The sequence below is a fragment of the Manis pentadactyla genome, chromosome 14, assembly GCF_030020395.1.
Source record: "Manis pentadactyla isolate mManPen7 chromosome 14, mManPen7.hap1, whole genome shotgun sequence".
In the NCBI taxonomy this organism is placed as follows: Eukaryota; Metazoa; Chordata; class Mammalia; order Pholidota; family Manidae; genus Manis; species Manis pentadactyla.
This window is the reverse complement of record NC_080032.1, coordinates 75068524-75091371: the sequence shown is the minus strand read 5'-3', so window position 1 is coordinate 75091371 and position 22848 is coordinate 75068524. Positions and strand designations below refer to the sequence as shown.

Here is a 22848-nt window from a genome sequence, read left to right as displayed (position 1 = left end):
AAAATTTCACTTTGCCGTTAACTTACCATGTTTTTTTTTTTTTTTGACTTTGCTACTGTGTTTTGTGTCATGTGGGACTGTTAATAGTATCTGGACTTTTAGTCATAGCTCGAACTGCTCATCCCAAGATCATAAAGGATTTTGTCCATGTTTTTTTGTCACATATATGATTTCATTATTTACATTTTAAAATCTATCATCCATTTGGTATTTATCTTTGTATATGGTGTGAAATATGCTATCCTAACACTATTTATTGACTTTTCCCTTATTGTTTTGGCATGTATTAAATCCATATAAGTTGACTCTATTTACGAACATTCTTTTATATTCCATTTATTCATCTATTTATGTGCCAACACCACACTGTTTTAATTATTGAGACTCTGTAATGCATTTTACTATCTGGCTCATCTTACCTCTTTGCTCTGCTTTTGCTAAGTTTTCCTGGCTTTTCTTTGTTTATTTTTGTTTATGAGCTATAGCATTAGTTTATCTAGTTAAAAATAAATTTGTTAATATTTAAAAAAATATATCTCAAAATTAAATCTGAAATATCTGACATCTTTATGACACTGAATTTTCCTATCCAAGAGCACGCTATGTTTTCACATTTGTTTGAAGCATCTCTCAAATCCCTCAGTAGTGTTTTGAAGTTTTCTTTATTCAGTTGTACACATTTCCTGTTAAATCTATTCCTACGTTGGATCTTTCTTCTATTATATAATCTAACTAGTTGTTATCTATATGTATATAATTGTATATACATATGCAATAGATATCTGTATGTCAATTTGGTACCTGATACTTTCATTGAATTCTCATCATTTATGATAGATTTTAGTTGATTCTTATTTTCCTAGGTATGAGATCATATTACTGGCAAGCAGTGCTAGTTTTGTATTCTTCTTCCCAAACTTTATGCTCCTAATTTCTTTTCCTGTTTCGTTTAGTCATTTCACAAATATTTACTGACAATTATGGACAAGACACTGTTCTAGGCCCTTAGAGCAATTTTAGACAAAATTCCTGTCTTGACATTTCTATTAGCAGTAGGAGAAGATATAAAAAAAAAAAAGCAACACATATAAGTAAGTGAAATTTAGAATATGCTGAATATGATAGATGGTAAGAATAAAACCTAGAATAGGATGAAGACACTGGGGGCAACAGAATAAGAGGCAGTTTGCAATTTTAGATGTGATGGCCAGGGTACTCCTCGCTGAGAAGGTAAATCTTGAGCAAAGACCCGAAGGAGGTGAAAGGTGAGCCACATGCCTCGTGCTGTCAGTGCAACGTGACGTGATCACGACGACCATGGGCACAGCACCTGATTTTATACTTTAGTGGAAATGCTTTTCCACTGGCTCCTTGTTATACCTGACGTGGACTTGGATGAGCCAAGACAAATACATTTTCTCATGTTAGTGCACTACCTATTTATTTTTATTTGAGTGTTTATCAGGAAAGTTCGTTGAATTATATCAAATACCTTTTAAGAGTCTCAAGAGATGACCATCTGATTTTCAACCTAAATCTATTATTATGATAGCAAGTATTATATACTGTGTATATTGCCAATATTGAACTGTTCTTGCATTTCTGGTCGTGGTGAATTATATTTCCTTAGTGTGCTAATGGATTATTTTGGCTAATATTTTATTTAGAATTTTCCATTGATTATTCAGAAGTGAGATTAGGCTGTAACTTCTTTTTTGCAATTCTTATAATCCTTGAAGGTACTGGCATTAAATACTTAATGTGACTCATAAATATAATATGGAGAATTTTCCTTACTTTTCTCTGTTCTGGAATTGCTGAAATAACAGTAGAATTATGTGTTTTTTAAGGTTTGGTAGAATCCTTCTGGAAATGATCTGAACTTGGTACTGTTTTAAAGGTTGCTTTTTGAAGTTTTTTGTACTTATCAAAGTAGATCTACTATCAAACTTGATCTTTTCTGGGGTGAGTAAATTGTTTTCCTGTAACACTATTTCAGACAGGTTTACAAATTCATTTTGTGCAGTTGAACAAAGTACTCTTCAGTTTCATTTCTTTCTGTGGTTACTTTTTGCTTCTCCTTTTGTGTTTTGTGCATTTGCATTTGCCCCCATTCTTTTGATTAGATCACTAATAGCTGTTTTATTGTTTACTCTTAACTTCCATACTTACTCATTTTGTTCTGTGTTGTAATTCATTAATCTCTACTTTAACAATTATCCATTTTTTTCTTCTACTATTCCTTTGGTTTGTTTTGTGGCTTTTATTTTAATTATTCCAATTTTCCCTGAGTATTGCTTTATATTTCTCCCATGGTTTCTGAGACGTGGTATTTCATTATTACTGTTTTTTAGAAATCTTACAATTTTGGTATGTAAGTCCTTTTGATGCAAGAGTTGTTCAAGACAGCTTATATTTTTAAATCTCCAAACTTAGGTATTTTCTAGCTTTCTGAATTTCTCCATTAATTTCTCACTTGATTGTCTCATGATTAGAGAATATATCTATACTATTTCTACATTTTAGAATTTAAATTAAAATTTTCTTTGTGGCTTAATGGATATAATCTATGTTCATGAATGTTTCATGGGCACCTAAAGAGAAAATATGTTCACTATTTTCAGGATAAAGAGTTTAAGTGAATCAGTTTTGCCTTATTAGTTTTACTATTTAGTTTTTTATATATCTGCTTATTTTTTCCACTCAGTCTTACATAAATCAAGAGAAGTGAATTATAGTATCCTGCTACTAGTATGTTTTTATGTATTTCTCCTATGTTCCATAATTTCTGCTTTATATGCTTTATATATATGTTGTTGTCATATGTTTGATATATAGTCATAAGTGCTCATGTCTTCATTGAGAATTGTACCAATTATAGTTTATAGTACCATTTCTGTTTAATTCAATGCTTTCCAGTTTAAATTCCACCTTTCCTCTTTTGTCCTCTCATTTCTATGTCCTTGCATTTGCCTAATAAACCTATGCCTACATTTTAATTTTCAGTTTAAAATCACTTTGCTTTAGATGTGTTTTTACATAAAATATAGAGCAATGGCATACACTTTTACTCCAACTGGAAATTTTTTAATGGATGAGTAAAGTTTATTTATACCTATTGATATAATAGGTATGTTTTCTCTTTATTCTTAGTGTGATGTTATTAAAAACACATAACATTTTTGTTTTTGTTTTTAAAGAAAGTCACTAAGAAATTAGTTTTTATCTTTTGTACTTGTGATACTTAAGAAAGCTTTTTTTTTGTTCTAGTGGTTACCTTTATTTAATAATCTTAGATTTTTATTTCTTTGACAATATTGGTTTCCTAATAGAAGCAAAGATAAAACTAGCATACATAATCTTTCTACTCAATTTTCACCTACCACCCAATATATTCAACATTGTGATCTTTTTCAGTGTTTTTCTAACACTAATATTGCATATGCTAAGACTTTTTATTGCTTGATTGCTAATTTCAGTGATACCCTTTGCCGCCAAGCTATTAGGGGTGGAGTGATCAGAGAGAGTCCTCTGACTTACCTTCTTTTCATCTCTTCCTTCCCACATCAGCCACAAGAAAAGTCTAAAATAATTTCCTTATTAAATCCATGAGATTATATAGTATAATGTAGCAAAATACATAATATTTTAAAGCTTTCAACTGAAAGTTTCAGAACAACTTAATATAAGTATTTATTTCTAAGTACCTAGCCCTCCCAATTCTTGTCTTTCCATACCATTAAAATTTAAATTGAAAACTTCGGTAACATACTTCAACCTATGGATAATTGATCTGGAATCTGCCAAGGCAAGTAGCTAGGATATTAACCAGAGAGACCCTGCCATGGAGGCTGCATGGCTTCACGTTACCTTTTAAGTTAATATCTTAAATTAGAGTTGGTGATGTTAGATAATGATTGAAAGGTCCTGTTGGCAATCATTTGTACTTACCAATGGCATCTAAATATGCTTATTAATTTACCTTCTTAACCCTGACCCAACTGTTGTCTTTGATCATGTTCTACTCCATTGCTTATGTTATTTTTTCAATACCTTAATAAAATCCATCTTCTATGTGTGGGAGTTGTGTACTGATGGAGGACGGATAATTTATTCTTTTGTGGAGGCATTATTTGTCTAGGAAGATATATTAATTTTGGGGTGAGTATGGAGGATAATGTCATTAAAGAGTTAAAGAATATACAAGATAAAATCCAGCAACTTTCTGGTCATGTCTTGGTTGAGTCTGGTGTCCATAATATTAAATGTGGTCACTTCATGTGGTGATATTTCAAGAGAATTCTAGTGGTTAGAAGGCACTGAATTCCTTTTACTAGGGCATTTGTATGTGAGGTGGTGAGTGTGGAAGGAGCAGTATGATTTTTGATTTTGGTTTCTTCTCTTGTCCTTTTTATAAAAATGACAAGCTCCCTTGGTAGAGAGTATCAAGATGTCTTCCATTGTTGTTATTTCTAGCATAAATCATTTATTCAATAATTATTGATGGGCATCTGCTGTAGGCCAGACGCTGTGCTGAGCCCTGGGGATACAATGGTGAGCCATATAGACATGGATTATGCCTTTATGGATTTTTGGTCTACAAAGAATTATTTTCTGCAATAATTGTTTTGAAGAAAAAGACATTAGAAGAGTATAAAGCAAAGACAAGTGAGATGCAATCTGCAGAATATAAAAAAGGATAGAGAAGGTGGAATAAGAGTCAAGCAGTCCAGGCAGAGAAAATTGCATTTGTGAGGTACTGAGTTTATCTTAGTTACGGAACTAGAAAAAGACAAGAATTAAGATGGGAAAGGGCTTGGTGTTAAACTAGAAAGGGAAATTGGTGAGTACCAGATTCTGCTGGGATGCAATCATGGGCATATGGGTCTTCATCCTAAGGGCAGAGCTACATAATTTCTGAAGTTCAGTGAAATGAAATACAAAATGAAAGTGCAATGTATTTTTTATAAAAATTATTATAGAATTTGAGGACAACATCAGTGTATTAAACCAAGTATCAGGCCTTTCTAAGCATGGTGCCTTGTGTGACCAAACAAGTCACAATCTCATGAAGCTGGTTCTGCCTAAGGACAATGGGAAGCCAAGGAAAAGTGTTAGATGAGTGGATTGGAACTTGGAAAAGATAAATTCCACTGTTGTGCCAAGGCAAGTTTAGCTAGTGCATAAAGGGAAAGGAATATGAATATCTCCCAGATCCAGGGGTTCAAACTAGTACTAATACAATGCTTACAGGTCATATGCCTAGATACGTAAGTACCCAGAGTCCACTCTCTCAGTTTGTTGGTAGGGGAAGTAAAATGGTGAAGTCTGGGGTTTTTGCTTAAGGCCATCCTATGTAAACCAATATTTTAATACATTTGAATAATTTTATCCTCTAATCATTTAAGAACATAAGCTCGAAATTTCAGCTGACAAGGATAATGCTTACTCTTAGTTTTTTGTGTGCATATGTATTTCAAAACATCTTACAGAGAAAACTATCAGCAAGATTTAAAATTTCATAGTGATCTATAGTCTAATTTTTTGAAACAAAAACAATTTTCTTTAAGGACTTTAATGACAAAATAGAGGTTAAACTATTTTCTTATGTCTGACATCTCCAGAAATCTGGAAATTTATGTTTTTCAAATAATCTGGTTAATCTGAGATTACAAACATTGATTGTAAAAAACCTCCCCAGCTAACACTATTTCTAAAAGAATATATTTGTTATAAATTTGTGAATTGTGACAATAAAAATATTTTATATTGTGGATAGCATTATTCTTTAGATACATGGTACCAAATGTAAGAAATTACATATATTTACTTAATAATGTTTGTGGTTTGTCTACATATGCAAAGTATCTTATTTAAAGAGTAATGTCACATGTGTAAAATGTAGGGGAATAAGAGATACTAATTTAGGGTTTGTGAATACAGAGCAATGCATAAATGATTCCAATAAGAAAATGATTCTTTAAAGTTACTTTCAGTCTAACAGGGGAAACAAAGCAGACACAAACATAAGGACACAACTTAATAAACAATTATGCTATACAACCTGAGCTGTTTGTATAGACTATACACCTGAGAATTAAGTAAATAGGATGCCAGAAACAAACAGAGGTGATAAGCAGATAGGCCCAATCTTAAAGAAAGGGAAGCATAAGGTAAGTGTGAATGAAATGGAGACTAGGAGACGCAAAGGAAAGAAGGGTGAGGACTAGCAAATTATGGGTTTGCAAATATTGTGTGAGATTAAAAACCAGTACCAGCACTGGATGGCCACTGGCAATGGAATTAATTTATGAATGCTTAAAATTAAAATGACATTCAAAGAATCTCTGCCAATCTAGGAGAAATCATAGAAAAGTTAGAATTAACAGACATTTGGCAGAGAATAGGATGGATAATTGTGCTGGGCTAGTTTGGGATCCAAGTAATAAAAGAGTTTATGAGACAGGTGGAGTAATAACTGAGCTTTAAGAGATAGGAGTGAAACTGCTAGGTAATTCATGATCATTATTAGTACCTAATATGTTTTTTGTTATTGTTTCCTAAAATGTTGAATAAATTGTTAAGACTCACCTGCAGGGAAAAGCAGGAACTCCATCTCTGATATGCAATTCCATCTCAATGTATAATTAATTGAAATGAATTAATAGTGTGACATCATGTAGTTATTATAATTAGACAAAAACATTTGGGTTTAATTTAACTTGAATATATTCTAAGGGGTAAAAAGCCTTGGGAATGGTGAGAAAAGACTCTTGAAGCTTTATTCTTAAAAATATATTTTAAGTTGAAAATTTAAAGAAATTTTAGTTGTGATAACTTTTGCATAATTATAGCAAAACTCAATAATTGTACATAGGAATAATAATAAAATTACTTGCCTAGATCAACAAGTGATGATTCTTCAATTGTTTTTTGCACAGGCTTAGACAGAAAAAACCTGAGTACATGATCACTCTGAAAAATAAGACAAAATATAATATTTCTTCACATCTTATATTTATTGGTCCTATTCTCTAGTATATGAAAACATTGAACCAAATATATATTATTTGTTTATGTATACCTGTTATAGATTCCACAAATAGAGAAAAAACCACATTAGCGAGTTTATTAAGTCAATGCTATAATTTTGCCCTAAATTAAACTAATCTTCTATAAGATTGGATGTCTGGTTTACATTTCTTCACGAGGATCAGGTGTGCTCTGGTGTTGGAGCTCACCATAACAGTCACATTCTTGAATTTTACAATTATGTGTGCATCTCGCACCTCCCTTTTCTAGAAAAGGTATACACTTGGACAAGACTTTTGGAGAAAAATTACTCTCAATTTAACCTGGGTTCAAAATGAACAGGCTAACTGGTGAATCAGAATAGTTTTTCCTTAATGACATCGACATGCATTTTGTTTCAGGCCATTATATAACAAGAGAAGCCCTGCACATGAGACCCTGCATTATATTCTGAAGGGCCCCACTAAATAACTGATCATTGCCTCCGACTGCCGTAAGCTGATGTCCCAGTAGCTGTCAAGGCTGCGTGACAGTCTCTCCAGCCAGCCTTCTCTCATTCTGTGAAGTGGCTCTTGCAAACCTTTCCTGGGAAACTTAATCTTCAAACTCTGCTTCCTTCTCTGCTGATGATTTTGTCTCCACTTTAGAAAAAATAAAAGGCAGACTCCTAAATTTCCTACCACAAAATCTACAGACTCATAAAGTCATGTTTCCTCTTTCCTTCCTGTTATAATGGATAAAGTATCTCTCCTCCCATCTGTTTTAAGTAGAATTGTGTCCTCTAAAGATTTAAATGTTGACGTCCAAACCCACACAGTAGCTCAGACTGTGACTTTATTTGGAAATAGGGTAACTGCAGATGTAATTAGTTAACTTAGGATGAGGTCATACTGGTGGAGAATGGACTCCTAATCCAGTATGCCTGGTATCTTTATAAAAGGGAGAAATTTAGACACCATTTTCAGGTAGGAAAGACCATGTAAAGAGACATAGAGATAGGATGCAATCTATAAGCCTGCAGGAGGTTCTTATCAGAAGAAACCAACTTGTTGGCACCTTGATTTTGCACTTCCAGCTCCAGACTATGAGGAAATATATTTCTGTTGTTTAAGTCACACAGTTTGTGGCAGTTGTAACAAACTAAGGCACCATTCAATGCTAATCCCTTCATGTATGTCCTAGATTCTATTCCTTCCTCCTCAGGAACCTTGTAGACGATCCCAATCCATACTTCAGTATCTTCACCCTATTCCTTGCTTTCTCATCAGTGTAAAGCATGGTCACCTCTCTCCATTTTAACAACAAACATGAGTCAAAGCACACAAAGTATACACACCCATAAATAATGTCTTGTCACTGATGCTGCTTTCAATCCATTTTGTTTTTCTCCTTGACACAAACTTATGGGAAGGGCTGTCAGCACTCCCATCGGCTCTTCAATGTCACTCACTTCCTAACAGACCACACTCAGTTTTCTGTCGCTAATAGTCTTCTGAAAATGCTCTTACCATTATGTCTAACAGCTGTTCTCTTTTTTAATGTCCCTTTCCCAAAATCCAATGGGGATTTCCTTGGTCCTTATATAGCTACTCCATTTTTAGTAATGGAGTAATATGGAGCAAAATCTTTCATTTGCTATGATGATACTAAGTATTCTCAGTTTGTCCTCTATTTGTCCTGCCATCTCTTAGACTTATTTTTTCAGGATCCTTTTACTTTTGTTTATAATTTGAGTTCTAGTGTCCCTCACTTCTAGGCCCATCTCTCTCATTACACTAATACATTCTTAGCCTTTTGTCTTCTATAATGATGCACAGATCTGAACCTTTGTCCTATATTTGTCTCCTAAGCCTCGCCTTCTGTGTCACAGTACCTATTTGGTGGCTCCCTTGACTCTTCAAAGGACAATTAAAACCCTAAAAGTGTACTACTAAATGCATTTTCTTTCCCCTCAATTTGCTACTTAAATTTGTCCAGGTCAAAAATAAAGTATATCTACTGTATATTTTGGACTCTCCATTCTCCCTTTCCCACACATAAAATTAACTTCTAAGTCATACTGATTTAGCTCCTAAATACGTCACCTGTCCATTTCTTCCTTCCAGGTATATTGCTGCCTTCCTAGTTCATCACCTAAGGTACAGCAGGTATTCCCAACTCTTACGTTGCTTCTATCCTAATCTCTACATGATTGCCAAACTGATCTTTCAAAATAAAAATTGAATAACTAACTTAAAACTTGGCAATGATTCTACTGCTATAAAGCAAAAAGATCAACTGCTTAAGGCTTGTAAGATCTTTCTCAGTTGGGACTTGCTCATTTTCTATCTTCACTTCTCACCATTTCTCTTCTAGTACTTTAAGCTTAACTACACTATATTACATTTATTTCCTCACCTCATTGTCTTACATGCTCCTTTCTCCATCCTTTCCACCTCTATTCACCAGTTTGCCCAAGGCTTATCACATGCTTTCTCATCTACTCTTTGGCCTAGTCAGCAAGATATCAAGAACACAAATTGTCATTCATTCACTCATATATAGTAGAGAATTTTTGCTCAATAAATATTTGTTAACATAAACAAATTGAGACCTATCTTCAGATACAGAATACATTAATTTTCTAATCCAAATATTTTTACCTACATAGCAGTTTTATGCATCACTGTAAAATAGGTAACTACCAATTTTGATCTCTATGGCTTTTATCCTAAATGTCCTGAAAAACCTTGGAGACTCTCATCTCACATTGTTAGAAATGTTGCTTTTCTGCTTAATTCTTCAAATCGTAATAGTTTCTCAGATTAAAAAAAAACTCTGAATTTAACTACTTTATTCTAGAAATGAGGAAACAATACCAGATAGCATAAGTGGTTGACTGATTGAAATTAGTACAAAAAAAATGACTGATAGAGTGTAGTCACTAAGCCTATGTACTCATCTCTTGTGAACTTGTTTGATAAGAATTTCTTGAATCCATTTTCAGGGAGTTGATCAAGTATTTATTTTGAAAGCTTGAAGTCAAACTTCAGACTGTACAGAATTTGAAGGAAGTTTGACCTCCTTTGGCCTTTTGACAACTAGTCAATTATTCTTCTCTGGTAACATTTTGACCTCACCACCCAACGGTTATTAAACTTCAATAGTAGTTAGACAGTCTTCCCAATTAGTGTCTGAAATGTCACCACTAACTAATTATCCCCTTGTGTTTACACTGTCATATCCTTGAAATCCACATTAGTAATTCTAGGTGTGGGTGACATACTAAATACTAATTCTTATTGTAACAAGATTGCTTTCATTCTTGAGAAGAAACATGATCCAAGTGTAAATGGAGAGATAAATCAATAAAGAGATGAAGAGGGTGAAAAATGTAATATTGCGGCATTTTTAAATAATTGATTTTAAAAGTTTTCTCAGACTTGGTTCTACTTATATGCATGCATCTCACAGCTTTTTAGCACATCACACCACTAGATAGTTTGAAGAATTATAGAAATGTTAGTGCTGCAATTGCTCTCCTGATAACTTGTACCAGTGTCCTCAATTGGGTTTGTATTGGCTCCCAAGCACTGTGGCTACATTTAGTTGTAGATTGTATACTGAGCAACTCTATGGGTGCTTTTTTTTACATTGATTGTAAGTATAATCCTATTCAGCAGGGCTGCATATACATAGGACTGCAAGACATAGCAAACAGAAACAGAGAATGCCTATGCGATATTTGCACATACTTGTACTAAAAATTGTATTTGTTCCAAATTCTGCATGGTCTGGATTTTATCTAGTTACCCTATAATATGAGGCATTTAGAAAATAGGTGGGCACATTTTGGCTGTTTCAATGACTGGAGGGTACATGTGGCAATTAATGGGCAAGGCCCTTTATCTTAAATGTCCTGAAAAACAAAGGAGATTCTCACATTGTTAGAAATATTGCTTTTCTGCTTAATTCTTCAAATGGTAATAGTTCCTCAGACTTAAAAAAATTCTGAATTTAACTATTTTATTCTAGAAATGAGAAAACAATACCAGAGAGCATAAGAAGTGGTTGACTGATTGAAATTAGTACCAAAAATCTGACTGATAAGAGTGTAGTTACTAGGCCTGTGTTACCAAGGTTACAGGCCAATGACCTGTAATGTTAATGAATGCATATGGGGGACAGTGGGAGACTTGGCTAGAGAGAGCTTCCTTGGAGTCCTAGAGCATACTAGTCTTCCTCACGAGCTTAGTGCTATCATGACCTATTAAATTTTAAGCAGAAAAGCATCATGACCAGGTTTTTTAAAGAAAGCTGAGAGCATAGCAGTATGGAAGAAAGGAAAAAGGCAGCCAATCTTGGAGAATGTCATCAGCAAAATTCCTCATAAGCTCAATGCATTGTATTATCTGAGCATTCTGTTTTGCTTCCCCTTCAGGCCTCTGAAATGGCAGCTGTGCCCTCTCCTATTCCCTTCATTACCTTAGTGCAGTGGTGGAGCCTCCTTTCATCTCCTTGCTTTTCTTACTTCCACTTTTCTTCTTTTATAACAATGTTCTGCTTTGAATATCATGTTTAATGGCTATACTGTCCTCTTCCCCTTGTTGTTGCACTTATCTACTGAACTCTAGGTCATTGGCCTTCATTTTCTGAATGTTCTTAACACTGGAATATTGTCATTTTCTCCAACAGTACTTGTCATAATTTATACTTATTTTAATATTCACACAGATAATCCTTCCTTATGGCACATACTTTGTTCTGAATTCCTCTTGTCCAGTGATCTTGCTCTGCATCCTACTGAGCCACCCACTCCTGTTCTCTTGATCTTGTCTTGATCAATGACTAAAGGGCTTTCATTATCTTGACTTCTAGCCTCCCAGTCTACACTCCCTCTAGTTTCCTGCTCACTCCCTCTAGTTATACAACTCAATCTGTGGTCTCTAAGACCTTTTCATTGGTCCTAACTCCTTTCATATTCTTATGTCCCTTCTTGACCAGTTTGGACCCCACAGTTGATCTTAATATTCACTCACGTGCATACTCCTTTCAACTCTATTGGCCTTTTCTCCCTTTATTTTATTACTTACTTGGCAAAAAAACCCAACTGTGGTTATTCTCTGCCCAATGTGGGACTCTAACAGGCCTTCTGAATGCTGCTGAAGAAAAGCGCTCAACCACGCTTAGACCAGGCTTACTGTCACCTCAGGCCCACTACCCTCGAGGTGGTGCTCAGAATTTTCTGGCAATTCTACACACATTGTTTGTCCATTTATGCTCCCGTTCATCTACTGGACTATTTAATACCTTATCCTCACTCCTCACAATGCCAACATGCTTTTCCCCTCTTTCAATCTGCTCAAGGCTGTCTTCTTGTGATGGAAAAAGTAGAAACAGAAAATATTTTATATAAGATCTCACCAAAAGTGCTATCATCTTACCTTACCTCTGTCCTTTCCTCTGTTACCTGGGTGGACTGTCTGTGCTTTAATTTTATACTGATTTGTGCACTAGATCCCATGACCTCTTCTGCACTCAAGGTTATCACTCTGATCTCTGGCTAAGTTCTCATTTACCTCTTGCACCGTCAATTTTTGCTTTTTCGATGGGTCGTCCTACCAGCATGCACATATGCTATCATTCATTTCAATAAATAAAAATTCTTGATGTACCTTTCTCTGCACCCTATATCTTTCCTGTTCAACCTTAGGCCAAAGCTTCTGTGTCGATTGTTTTCTGCTTATTACAAATTCCTCTCTGCACATTCTCTTTTGAGCCCACTCTAGTCAAGCTTTTGTTCCTAACATTCCCATCAAACTATTGTTAAATTCTCCAATAATTTCCATTTTTCTAAATCCAGTGGTTCTCATTTTTTTTGATCCATCATTAGCATCTGAAATAGCTGATCATTATTTCTTGGAAATAATTTCTTCTCTTAGATTCCAGGTGCTACATTATTCTGGTTTCCAACAAGAAGCTCTTCCTATATATCTTTGTTGATTCCCTCCTATCTTCTTAAACTTTAGAATTGGTGTGCTGCATGATCTAGTCCGCAGACCCCCTAAGTAATCTCATCCAGTCTTATGGCTTCGAAAACCAATTATTTGTTGACAACTCCAATATTTATGATTCTAGCCTCTTTTATTCCCCTGAAGAAATTTAACTTTCCACTTAACACCTCTACTTAGAAATCTCATAGGCAACTCAAAGTTAGTGTCTTTTGGTCCAACTCCTGATTTCCCCCACTGCTCCTTCTACAGTTTTCTCCATCACAGCAAATATTCAAGCAACGCAAGCTTGAATAGTCATAAAGGTGTGTTACTAGTCAGCACTCATCACGATTGGTTAGTGCCTATGTCCTAGCACTTGTTAAATATTTGGAACATCATTCCAATGTGAAAATTATAAACATGGCCAATAAATTAATAAATGGTTGGTATTTGTCTTAGGGACTCTAAAGTTACTGGTCTTTGATATCAATGGCATTAAGCTATATTAAATACTTTATGAAGTTAAATAGTTTTTCTTTGTTATTATAGATGTTTAACTAATGTGGGGTTTTAAATGTTTAATAATGTGCTTTTAAATTAGAAATGTAGTCAATAAAGAACTAACTTGAAAGCCAATTAAAGATTTTTAAATTAAAATCTGCATCAGCTATATTTTGTTAAATTCATAGTTCTTATTAATACTTTGTCTAACAGTTATATGGGCATTTGTAATTTAAAATGATTAGCTTTTTGAGAAAGTTGGTCAGTTCAAAGTTCCTCAGAACCTAAGTGTTTTTCCTATATCATCTGAACATACTCTTTGTCTTAGAGACAACAGAGAGTTAAAGTACTTGCAAAGATCAGAAGTAATGTAATAGAATACTCAGATCAATTTTTTTCTCCTTAAAATAATGTATTAAGAATTTCCATTTATTAACTGGGCAGCCAACATCCAGAACTGGCTGCAAGATTTGGTTTTGGTGAGTTAAAACAATAAGCTAAATCTCTCTCTCTCTCAAACACTGTGAAGTACTATAAAAATGTGAATTTTAAAATGAATTCCCATAAGAATTTTAAATCAAAGTTGAACAGTAATTGTTTTTTATTGCCTTTTTCATAAAGCAGCTTGTCAGACTGTCCAGTCTCTAATGTAGTTCAACTCTCTATATTTGTATTGGAGTTACAATGGAAGAATGACGCTATGAAGAATGGTAAAGAAAAGAATCGCTTATAATTCTGGTTCTAAAATGTCATCAGTATTTTACCAGACTCTGAAAAATAATCTTGCTTTTACTGACAATACACATATGACATTTATCCTGTCTGCAACGTAATCTCAGCCAGTTCCAAATAGGAAAAGAGCAATGTAGTGACAAAATGTAGTAATTAACATCTGGGTTTAGCAAGCAGGGAACAAGAAACATATGTTCGCTATTAAGATAGGATTTACCCATTTGGATTTATTTTGATGTATGATTTCTACTTTAAAAATAAGATTGCTTAAACCACAAGTGATATTATTCCTTATTAAAGGAACTTCTAGAAAGGAGTAACAATTTTGCTAAAAATTGCAATAAATATGGCTTAAAAATTTTTTAAACAACAGCTGTTCTATATATCAGCTAAACTCAAATGTGAGCACACATTTATTTAGGTACTGCAGTCATTTGCTGTAACTTTTAGGACAATGTTTATCTTGAGCTTTATAAAGATCTTAGTTCCCAGCACAAGTCCACCAAAACAGCAAAATTTAAAAAAGCAAAAGAATTCCTGCTATTGAAACTATCATTTGCTTGTAGAATGAAACTACAAACATTGAAAGAAAAAAAAAGTTTCTGTCAATTTGAGAGAGGAGAGCAAAGCTAAACAGACAAAAGTCAGGTAGACATAGTACTGGAATGTCTAAACTGATGTTTGCGATCCATTAGGAGAGATTTGAGGATAGGATGTAATTGTTGTGTTCATTAATGTCTACTTTATTTTATGAACAGATTGAGAGAGAGAGAGAGAGGGAGAGAGAGAGAGAGAGAGAGAGAGAGAGAGAGAAAGAGAGAGAGAGAGCTTTGCAGGCATCCGTCTATTTGATTGTTCTTGGATCTTTAGACCAAACGAGACTTCTCTCCCATCTAACTGAATTCTCTCTTCCTTAACAAAAAGCAAGACTGTTTATAAATGAGAATACCCTTAGAAGGGTATATAATACTTGATTTTAGGGAGATGAGGTTGTCCGGTTTCCTAGTCAAGCTGTATCTTCTACTTCTTTTTATCTTCTTTTTCCACTCACTGTCGTATCTCACATATGATCATGTCTACATTTATCACTGTATTGTAACTCAATGACTGTAAAGTGTATATCACATTATTTTAATGTCTCCAATTTGTTCTCTACAATCAATTTAAAGCCTTTAATCTACAGTATTATACATAGTAAGTGCCCAATAAAAATGTAAAAATCTTTACAAAGTTACATGCAGTGATAAAATATTTTAAAATAGTTACAAATACGTGTACCATGTAACTATAAAGAATATGAGGTTTAGTGTATAGGCATAATAGGATTATTTGCCTTTTCTGTACTTCCATATGACAGGCAGCTATCAAAGAAGAAAAGTATTTTTACTAGGATTTTTTCTAGGGCCAGGGCCAAGGATTATTCTATCACAGGAGTATTCAGCACAAATATAAATCTACTTTAAGTACCTTATTTTATCCAAAGAGGAAATAAAATGTGTGCATGTATAAAAATTAACTCTAAGTTGTTCAGGTCACTTAAAATAATTGAAATATTTAGATTACATCTCTGACTTTATAAATTCTAGTTTTTATGTAGATAACTTTGTTAATATATATGAGGAAAGGAAGAAACTATATCAATAACACAAATTTAAAAAGTCTCAAAATAACATGATTTACTTTGGAATTATTTATATGATTCCTAGGCCAATAATGTTTGACTGAGTTAATCCTAAAATAAATTTTCATTTTTTGAATACAAACAAACTGAATGAAGGACATGTCCACAAACACATGGTCTCACATAAAGCTTCTCACTGTGATTAACCCATTTGGAGATAATTGAAAATTGACCATGTTATGCATTGCAGAGAACCTGAGTGATTAGGCAGGTCACACTATGTATTAATTTTAATTAGCATCTGATGATATCCCTTGTCAAACTATTATTGTTCTATCACTGTGTAATCCATATAATGAGTATTATATCAAGACCCATTAAGTTCCTTAGGAATAACAGAAAGAAAAACCCAATATCTGAAGCTATGAAAGTCTTCATGAGGCCACTGGCATCAACACAGACAGAATTTTGACAAAGACTCTAAACTCCATTGGACAGTATTCATGTCTAATTCAGCTCTCGATTTTCTGGAGTAGAATTTCCCAGATCTGGCTATGCATTGAATCCCTTGGGTTCTTAAAAAACAATACAGATACCTAGATACCACCCTTTATAGAAACAGCATCTCTAAGAATGGGGACTGAGAGCATAGTTTTTAAAATCTCCCCAAGTTATTCTGAAGCAATAGATCACTAGGTACTATATGGCAGCAGGTTTTCAATAGAGAACCCCTAAATGTGTATTTTACCCTGGCTGGAAAGTATACAAAGTAGGCAATAAATAAATATTTGTTGAATGACTAAGAAAAGTAGGTTTTGAAAGTGACCCCTGATATGCCAGTGCCCACATTTATTTTTTGTTGATTTGATTTTTGTTAATATAACACCACTTTATTTTGTAGTAGAGAAACATAGGTAGTTGTATTGAAGTTTATTAATATATTCAGTCTATGTCTTAATCCATGAGTAATGGCAAATGGGTTATAACAGAGGCTTCTGCCCTAAAGTAATAACTAATAAATAGATGTAGGATTTTCCATCTCAGGAGGGTACTTTAAATTCTCTAAATACTCATTATGTATAATTCAATTAACATGCCAGGGGGATGTTCCTTTGGGAGAAGGCACACCTACAGTAGCAGCTTCCTTTCCTACGAAACTATTATGGACAAAAAGGGATGCCCCTCTTTGGGAGTTCAGTGTTAGAAGATGGCCAATCTAGTCTCACTCGGAGCATTTCTATGATATGTGATTTTACAATAATAGCTCATGCTTTATTATATAAACGACTCTTCTTTTTTGTTCTCCTTTAAAAATTTTTTTTTCCACTTAGATCTTACACCTAAGTTCATCCAAGACAAAAACAATGTGTTGCCTGAAATTTCTTCAGCCTTTCTTTTACTAAATACTGACCAATAGAGATTAAATACAACACAAAACAAAATAAAAACATCTTTTCTTGGGACATCTACAGTAGTACTTTAACTTAGCACATTGGCAAATGTGAATGTGATGAAAACAAAGCTACATGTTTGGGGGTTTGGTTCATTTGTCTCTATGCAGCAAAGATTATGATGGGCAACAATATTCACTCAGCCTTGCTGTGCTGAACTACATCTCTGCAAGTCCTCCCTACCTGTATTGTTTCTGACTCCTTTGCTTTCCCCTTAACATCCTCTGCTAACACTTCCACCTGAGCTCATCCTGTGAGCAGATACATTTAGGGGTTCCCTATTGAAAACCTGCTGCCATATGAAGGCAGATCTCAGTATTCGTCCTGTTCATGGTAGGACCAGAAATCAAAAGCCTTTCCATTTTGCTCTTGCTCGCCTTTGCCTTAATAGGCTGAAGCCTGAAACTTTCAATGGTACTAGATATTTTGTCCATTGTCCTAAAAAGGCATAGTCTTTAAAACAGCATTAGTGTAATCAGTAAGGCAGTCCTCAGCATGCAAAGATGGCAATCCCATCCACTGTCTCCTTTAGCACTTCCCCTTATAGACAATTCACATCCAGTAGCCCTTTACTATAGCACACGTGAGGGAACATGACCTTCAGAGAACATCAGTTAGTGAAGGACATTAAAATGTCTAAATCCTATGAATATGCAAAAAATTCCTATGAAATCCAATGAAATAAACTAAGTTGCCTTGATACTTGAGGGCAGAAGCCTATGTTATAACTCGTTTGCCATTACTCATGGATTGAGACAGATCAAATATATTAAAAAAATGCAATACAATTTATATTGAATATGCAAGTATAATAGTCTAATACATGTATAAGCAGTCATTTATTGCACTGTAGCTTTCCTATGGTCTGACACTGTTTTCAAGACTTGTTTTACATCTTTGTTTTCAGTTTCCTTGCTACATGGTTCCAGTCCCATGATGAACACATTTATTTCCTCTATTTGTTCACAACAGGCATATCAGAAATGTGCTCCAGTGATCTCTCTGAAGGAGATAATCATGGCCCAGTGCACCATTAATGTGCATCCTTTATAAGCATGGCCATCCAGTATTCTTGAGCTTGGTACTAGGTAACTGGCAGAACCTGTCCCTCAGTTTGACAGCTAGCAGAATTCCCAAAATCATTCTCTACCAAGCCAGAGGTCTCTGTCATGGGTCATGGGGTCATCGGGATTATATACTGGGGTGAGGGAAAAATATCAAAGCTGCATTAATTTTTATTTTGCAACATCATCCAAATTTTTCCCAAATTTTCCATTTTATACAAATTTTGAAATCTTTATCACATATTAGTAAAGTAGTTTATGAATAAAATATGAATAAATTATATGTTTTGGAAGCATGAGCTAATTTCTTAAAAAAAGAAAGTGGTAAGATATGAGTAAATAAGAGACCATTGCTAAATACTTTTCAGATGCAAACATTCAGTCCTTTAGGTTTGAAAACAATATAAACTCCATACGTTAATCACATATGCAAATGATTCTGTTATTACTAATTTAAAACTGTTTATCAAATATTGGTGAGTTTCTATGTACTAGAGAAAAAATTGAATGCATACAGTCATCAAGTTCTTTAAGCTTCTAAACAACAGAAAGCATGTAACCATAATGAATGCTTTGTCTTGCAGTTCCCTTGCTTAGCACAATATTCCCCCAATTTCTTTTTTTTTTTTTTACCCTTTAATAATAACTCAAATGCCCTATTTTCTGGGATGGCTTTTCCACCTTACTTGGAATTGAGTTAAGTATACCTCAAGTACCCAGGCACTTGTCCTTTAATACAAAACAGCATCTTGAGCTGAGAAGCAATTAGCCTGGAAATAATATTGTAGCATAATATTCTAGACTCCATACTTGCTAAAGATCAGTACTACACTAAGATACCTGACCGAGTATCTACTATATTGGGGGCCAAATGTTCGATCATGTTCAAACTGGGGAAAAATAGGTAAAGATGTCTATAGTTGAGATAATTGTTCTCAAACATTAGCGTGTATCAGAACACCCTGGAGGGCTTGTTAAAACATAGATTTCTGGGCCTGATCCCCAAAGTTTCTGAATTAATGGGTCTAGGATGAGGCCAAAAATTTGCATTCTTATGATTTCCCAAGTGAGGTTCCAAGCACAGTCAAGGAACTGCGCTTTGAGAAACACTAGTCCTAGGAACTGCTGATAGTGATTTCAAAGTGTAACCTCTTGCCTGTGACTATATGCAATCTAATACAGCCATTATTGGCAATTCTGGTGTTTTTGTAATAGGCTTAGGACCCCTATGATCTGAATTGTGGCATTTTATTCTTTTAAGCAGGTCTATTCATCATCAAACCAAAATATTACCCGATTGGAGGCAGAGTTATAAGCCAACATCCTGAATCAGTAAACCAATAGTTAAGAGACAATTTTTGAATACATTCATTAATACACTGTATTTTTTAAATTTCAGTAAGGTTTCCTTGGTATAATCTACAACACAGCACATAGTTAAAAAAATTAAAATCATGACTGCAGTAACTTTATCTAATGTCTTTTCCAAGCTCCAAGTGAAGAAGGAAGGTTGTTGAATTGACAGCCGAGAAAAATAGGGTTATCTGACCCTTTACTAAATCCCAGTTATGGGATCAGTTGTAGTCTCCCTGTTACAATGCAATTTATTGAAGTTTACAGTATGTCTGCATATGCAGTCTGCTATTATATATGTGTTCCTGAGTCAAGGCATAACCAGGTGCTGCCAGCATTTAATGAAGACTGCAGAGTCCAGGAATGGACTGTTAATGCCCTAATCAAGGCTACACTATTAGGGGTACCAGGATGGAGGGAGAGAAAAGAGAATGGTCTTGATATTTTAATCAGGAAACCCATACTAAAAGTAGTCAATGTAAGTTCTTCTTTTATTCACTCACAACTCAACTTACAATGGGCATTTTATTAATTAGTAGACTGAATATCATAAGTGAGGTTTGTTTTAAAAAAGGTAGCTTGTTGACTAGCATGATAAATATTAGAAATGACCTGTTATTGGTGACATTACAGTTATCCTAGATATGTGGATTAGCTAAAAAAATTCCATAAATGGTCTCTATACTTGCATTAAAAGGCAAACAACTTAATAAGCCTTGTTTGTAGTTTTGACCTTAGGGATGATGTGCTAGATAAATCCCTGAAGGACACTGTGTCTATCCAAGAACTCCGGAGGATTCTGTTAGCTTGGTATCTGCCTCTGGAACTTATCATTTGTCCACAGGAACCTTTCAAGAAAAATGGTGATAAGAATAACTAGTAGTAAAGAGAGCTAGTGCTCCTTCAGCATTTGGAGTAGGAGTTTTATCAGCAGTGTGTACATACAGGTTGCATGTATGTGTGTGTGTGTAGACAGGGAAACCTTAAAAGACCTTTTTAACTCACAAGAGAGAAGGGAGTAGAATTGGAGTCTGGAATTTCTCAACTTTCCAGACTATGCTCAGAGTCGCTGGTGAGTAGAACCAAACACATCACCAGGAAATCCTTCAATACTTTTTCAGATGGGAAGTGACAACAGACTAAGATCTTCTAAAATAATTACCTACTAGAAAAAAAAAAGGTGCCTTCAAGCACGGGATGGAGGTGAGGAAGCAGAATGGCAGAGATCTATGAAAGCTGAGGGCAACCTGGGTGATGGCTACAGCTCTAGATTCCCATTTTTAGGAATAGTAGATTAGGTCATTTAGTCCAAATCTCCTGCTGAGAATAACTGGAATAATTGCATACTTGTTTTTTTTTTTTAAACTTTGAAAGCATCAGAGAGCCAAGAAGATAGTGAATTGCCAAGCTAGGAAACTGGGGCAAGACTTAGATTGGGAGGTCTATTATGGGTGTTTATTGATAGAGGTCAGACAACGGAATGGCTGAGAGGTTGGTTGATTACACTTTTGAGCACCTCTCAGAGTGAAGAGGAAAGGGATGGAATCTAGAGCTGCCAGACAGGCTCTTGGTGAATCTGCCTCAGTTTGGTGTGGATGTAGATCTGAAATGGTTACACCTAAGGAATAAGGATACACCATAAATAGGTCCTCAGAAGGGTTATAATTCAGTTTTGAATAACCCTGAATCCCTGTGTTCGAATTTCAGCAATCCTAGATTAATGTTCTCAGATATTATAATTCTCTAGACTAAGATAACAGCGAAATAGGTTTCCAATTATTTCTGCAAAGCACAGGTCACACCACAATAAAAAGGGAAATAACCAAGCTCACAAGAGAATAACACCACATGACTGAAAACTGGCAGAAGCATTAGACAATAGAAACATACATGAAAGGGGTCCCAAAATTGGAGTTTTCAGGACGATTTTTAAAATAAGTATGCTTGCTATTTTCAAAGAAATAACACAAAGGACAGATTTTCAGCAAAGAACTCCAAACTGAACAAGGAAATTCTAAAACTGAAAAATGCAATAATTGAAATTCAGAATTCAAGTTATAGATTTAACAGATAAGTAGAGAATAAATAACCTAGAAGACAAGTCAGAAGAAATGATTCACAGTAAGTCATGAAGGCCAAAAGATACAAAACTATAGGAGTAAAGTTATGAGACATAGAGCATAGAGTGAGAAGGATTACCATATATGTGATTACAGAGGAGAGAGGAAAAGGTATAAACAATATCTGAAGTGATAGTGACAGAAAACTTTCTAAAACTGATGACACACATTATGACATAAACTCAAGAAGCCTAAAGCATGATAAATAGAAACAAAGTCATATCTGAGCAATTTAAAGTAAAGTTGAGAAAACCAAGAGCTGAAAGAGAAATTAAAAGCAAATAATAAAGAAAAAACATATTCAAAGAAGCAACAATTGTAACAGAAGGATTCTAAATATAATCAATGGAAGCTAAAAGACAATAAAGCTAAAAGCTTTAAAGCTTTAAAAATAAAATTGTTGCTATCAAAGTATTATGGTCACCAAAAATATTCTTTGATAATGAAGATAAAAACTTTTCAGACAAATACAAAATTTACAGATTTTTTTTTCTAGTGGCAAATTCATGTTAAAAGAAATAGTAAATAGTGTTAAGTAAAGGGTAAACAATCCCAGATGGAAGGTCAGAGTTTTAGGAAGCAGTGAAAATGAGATATATGGGTAATCTTAAACAAATGTCGATTATTAGGACAACAATAATAAGTACCTATTAAGTTTATGGATACAGATATAGATGCATTGTTAGTATAGAATGTAAAACTCAAGTGGGTGAAATAGACTTAAATAATGCATGGTCACAGGAAAAATATTCATAGTGAAAATTTTATAAATAGTTTGAATGAATGATAACAAAAATACAATACTGCATATTAAAAGCTTGGGTGCAATTAAATCTTGATTAGGAAGGGGCATTTTAAATGTGTAATTTTCAATATGTAGCTGAGGATAAGTTGAAAATAAACAAGTAACTGAGGGAGGATACTATAAACAGAAAAGTAAAATATAACTAAAGGAAGCAGAAAGAAAGATAAAAAATAAATGAAACAAAAATAATGCAATAG

The 22848-nt window shown here is 34.2% G+C and overlaps 1 protein-coding gene across 8 annotated transcripts in view; it reads right to left on the bottom strand.

The window, feature by feature from the left end:
* The window catches only part of PIK3C2G (phosphatidylinositol-4-phosphate 3-kinase catalytic subunit type 2 gamma), a 378973-nt gene that overhangs the window by 33782 nt on the left and 322343 nt on the right, over positions 1–22848 (bottom strand). For all 8 annotated transcript variants that reach the window (XM_057492030.1, XM_057492029.1, XM_057492032.1 and 5 more), the window contains one exon: positions 6900–6975. In XM_057492030.1, the coding sequence (XP_057348013.1) occupies positions 6900–6975 (76 nt within the window). The remainder of the gene's footprint in view (positions 1–6899; positions 6976–22848) is intronic.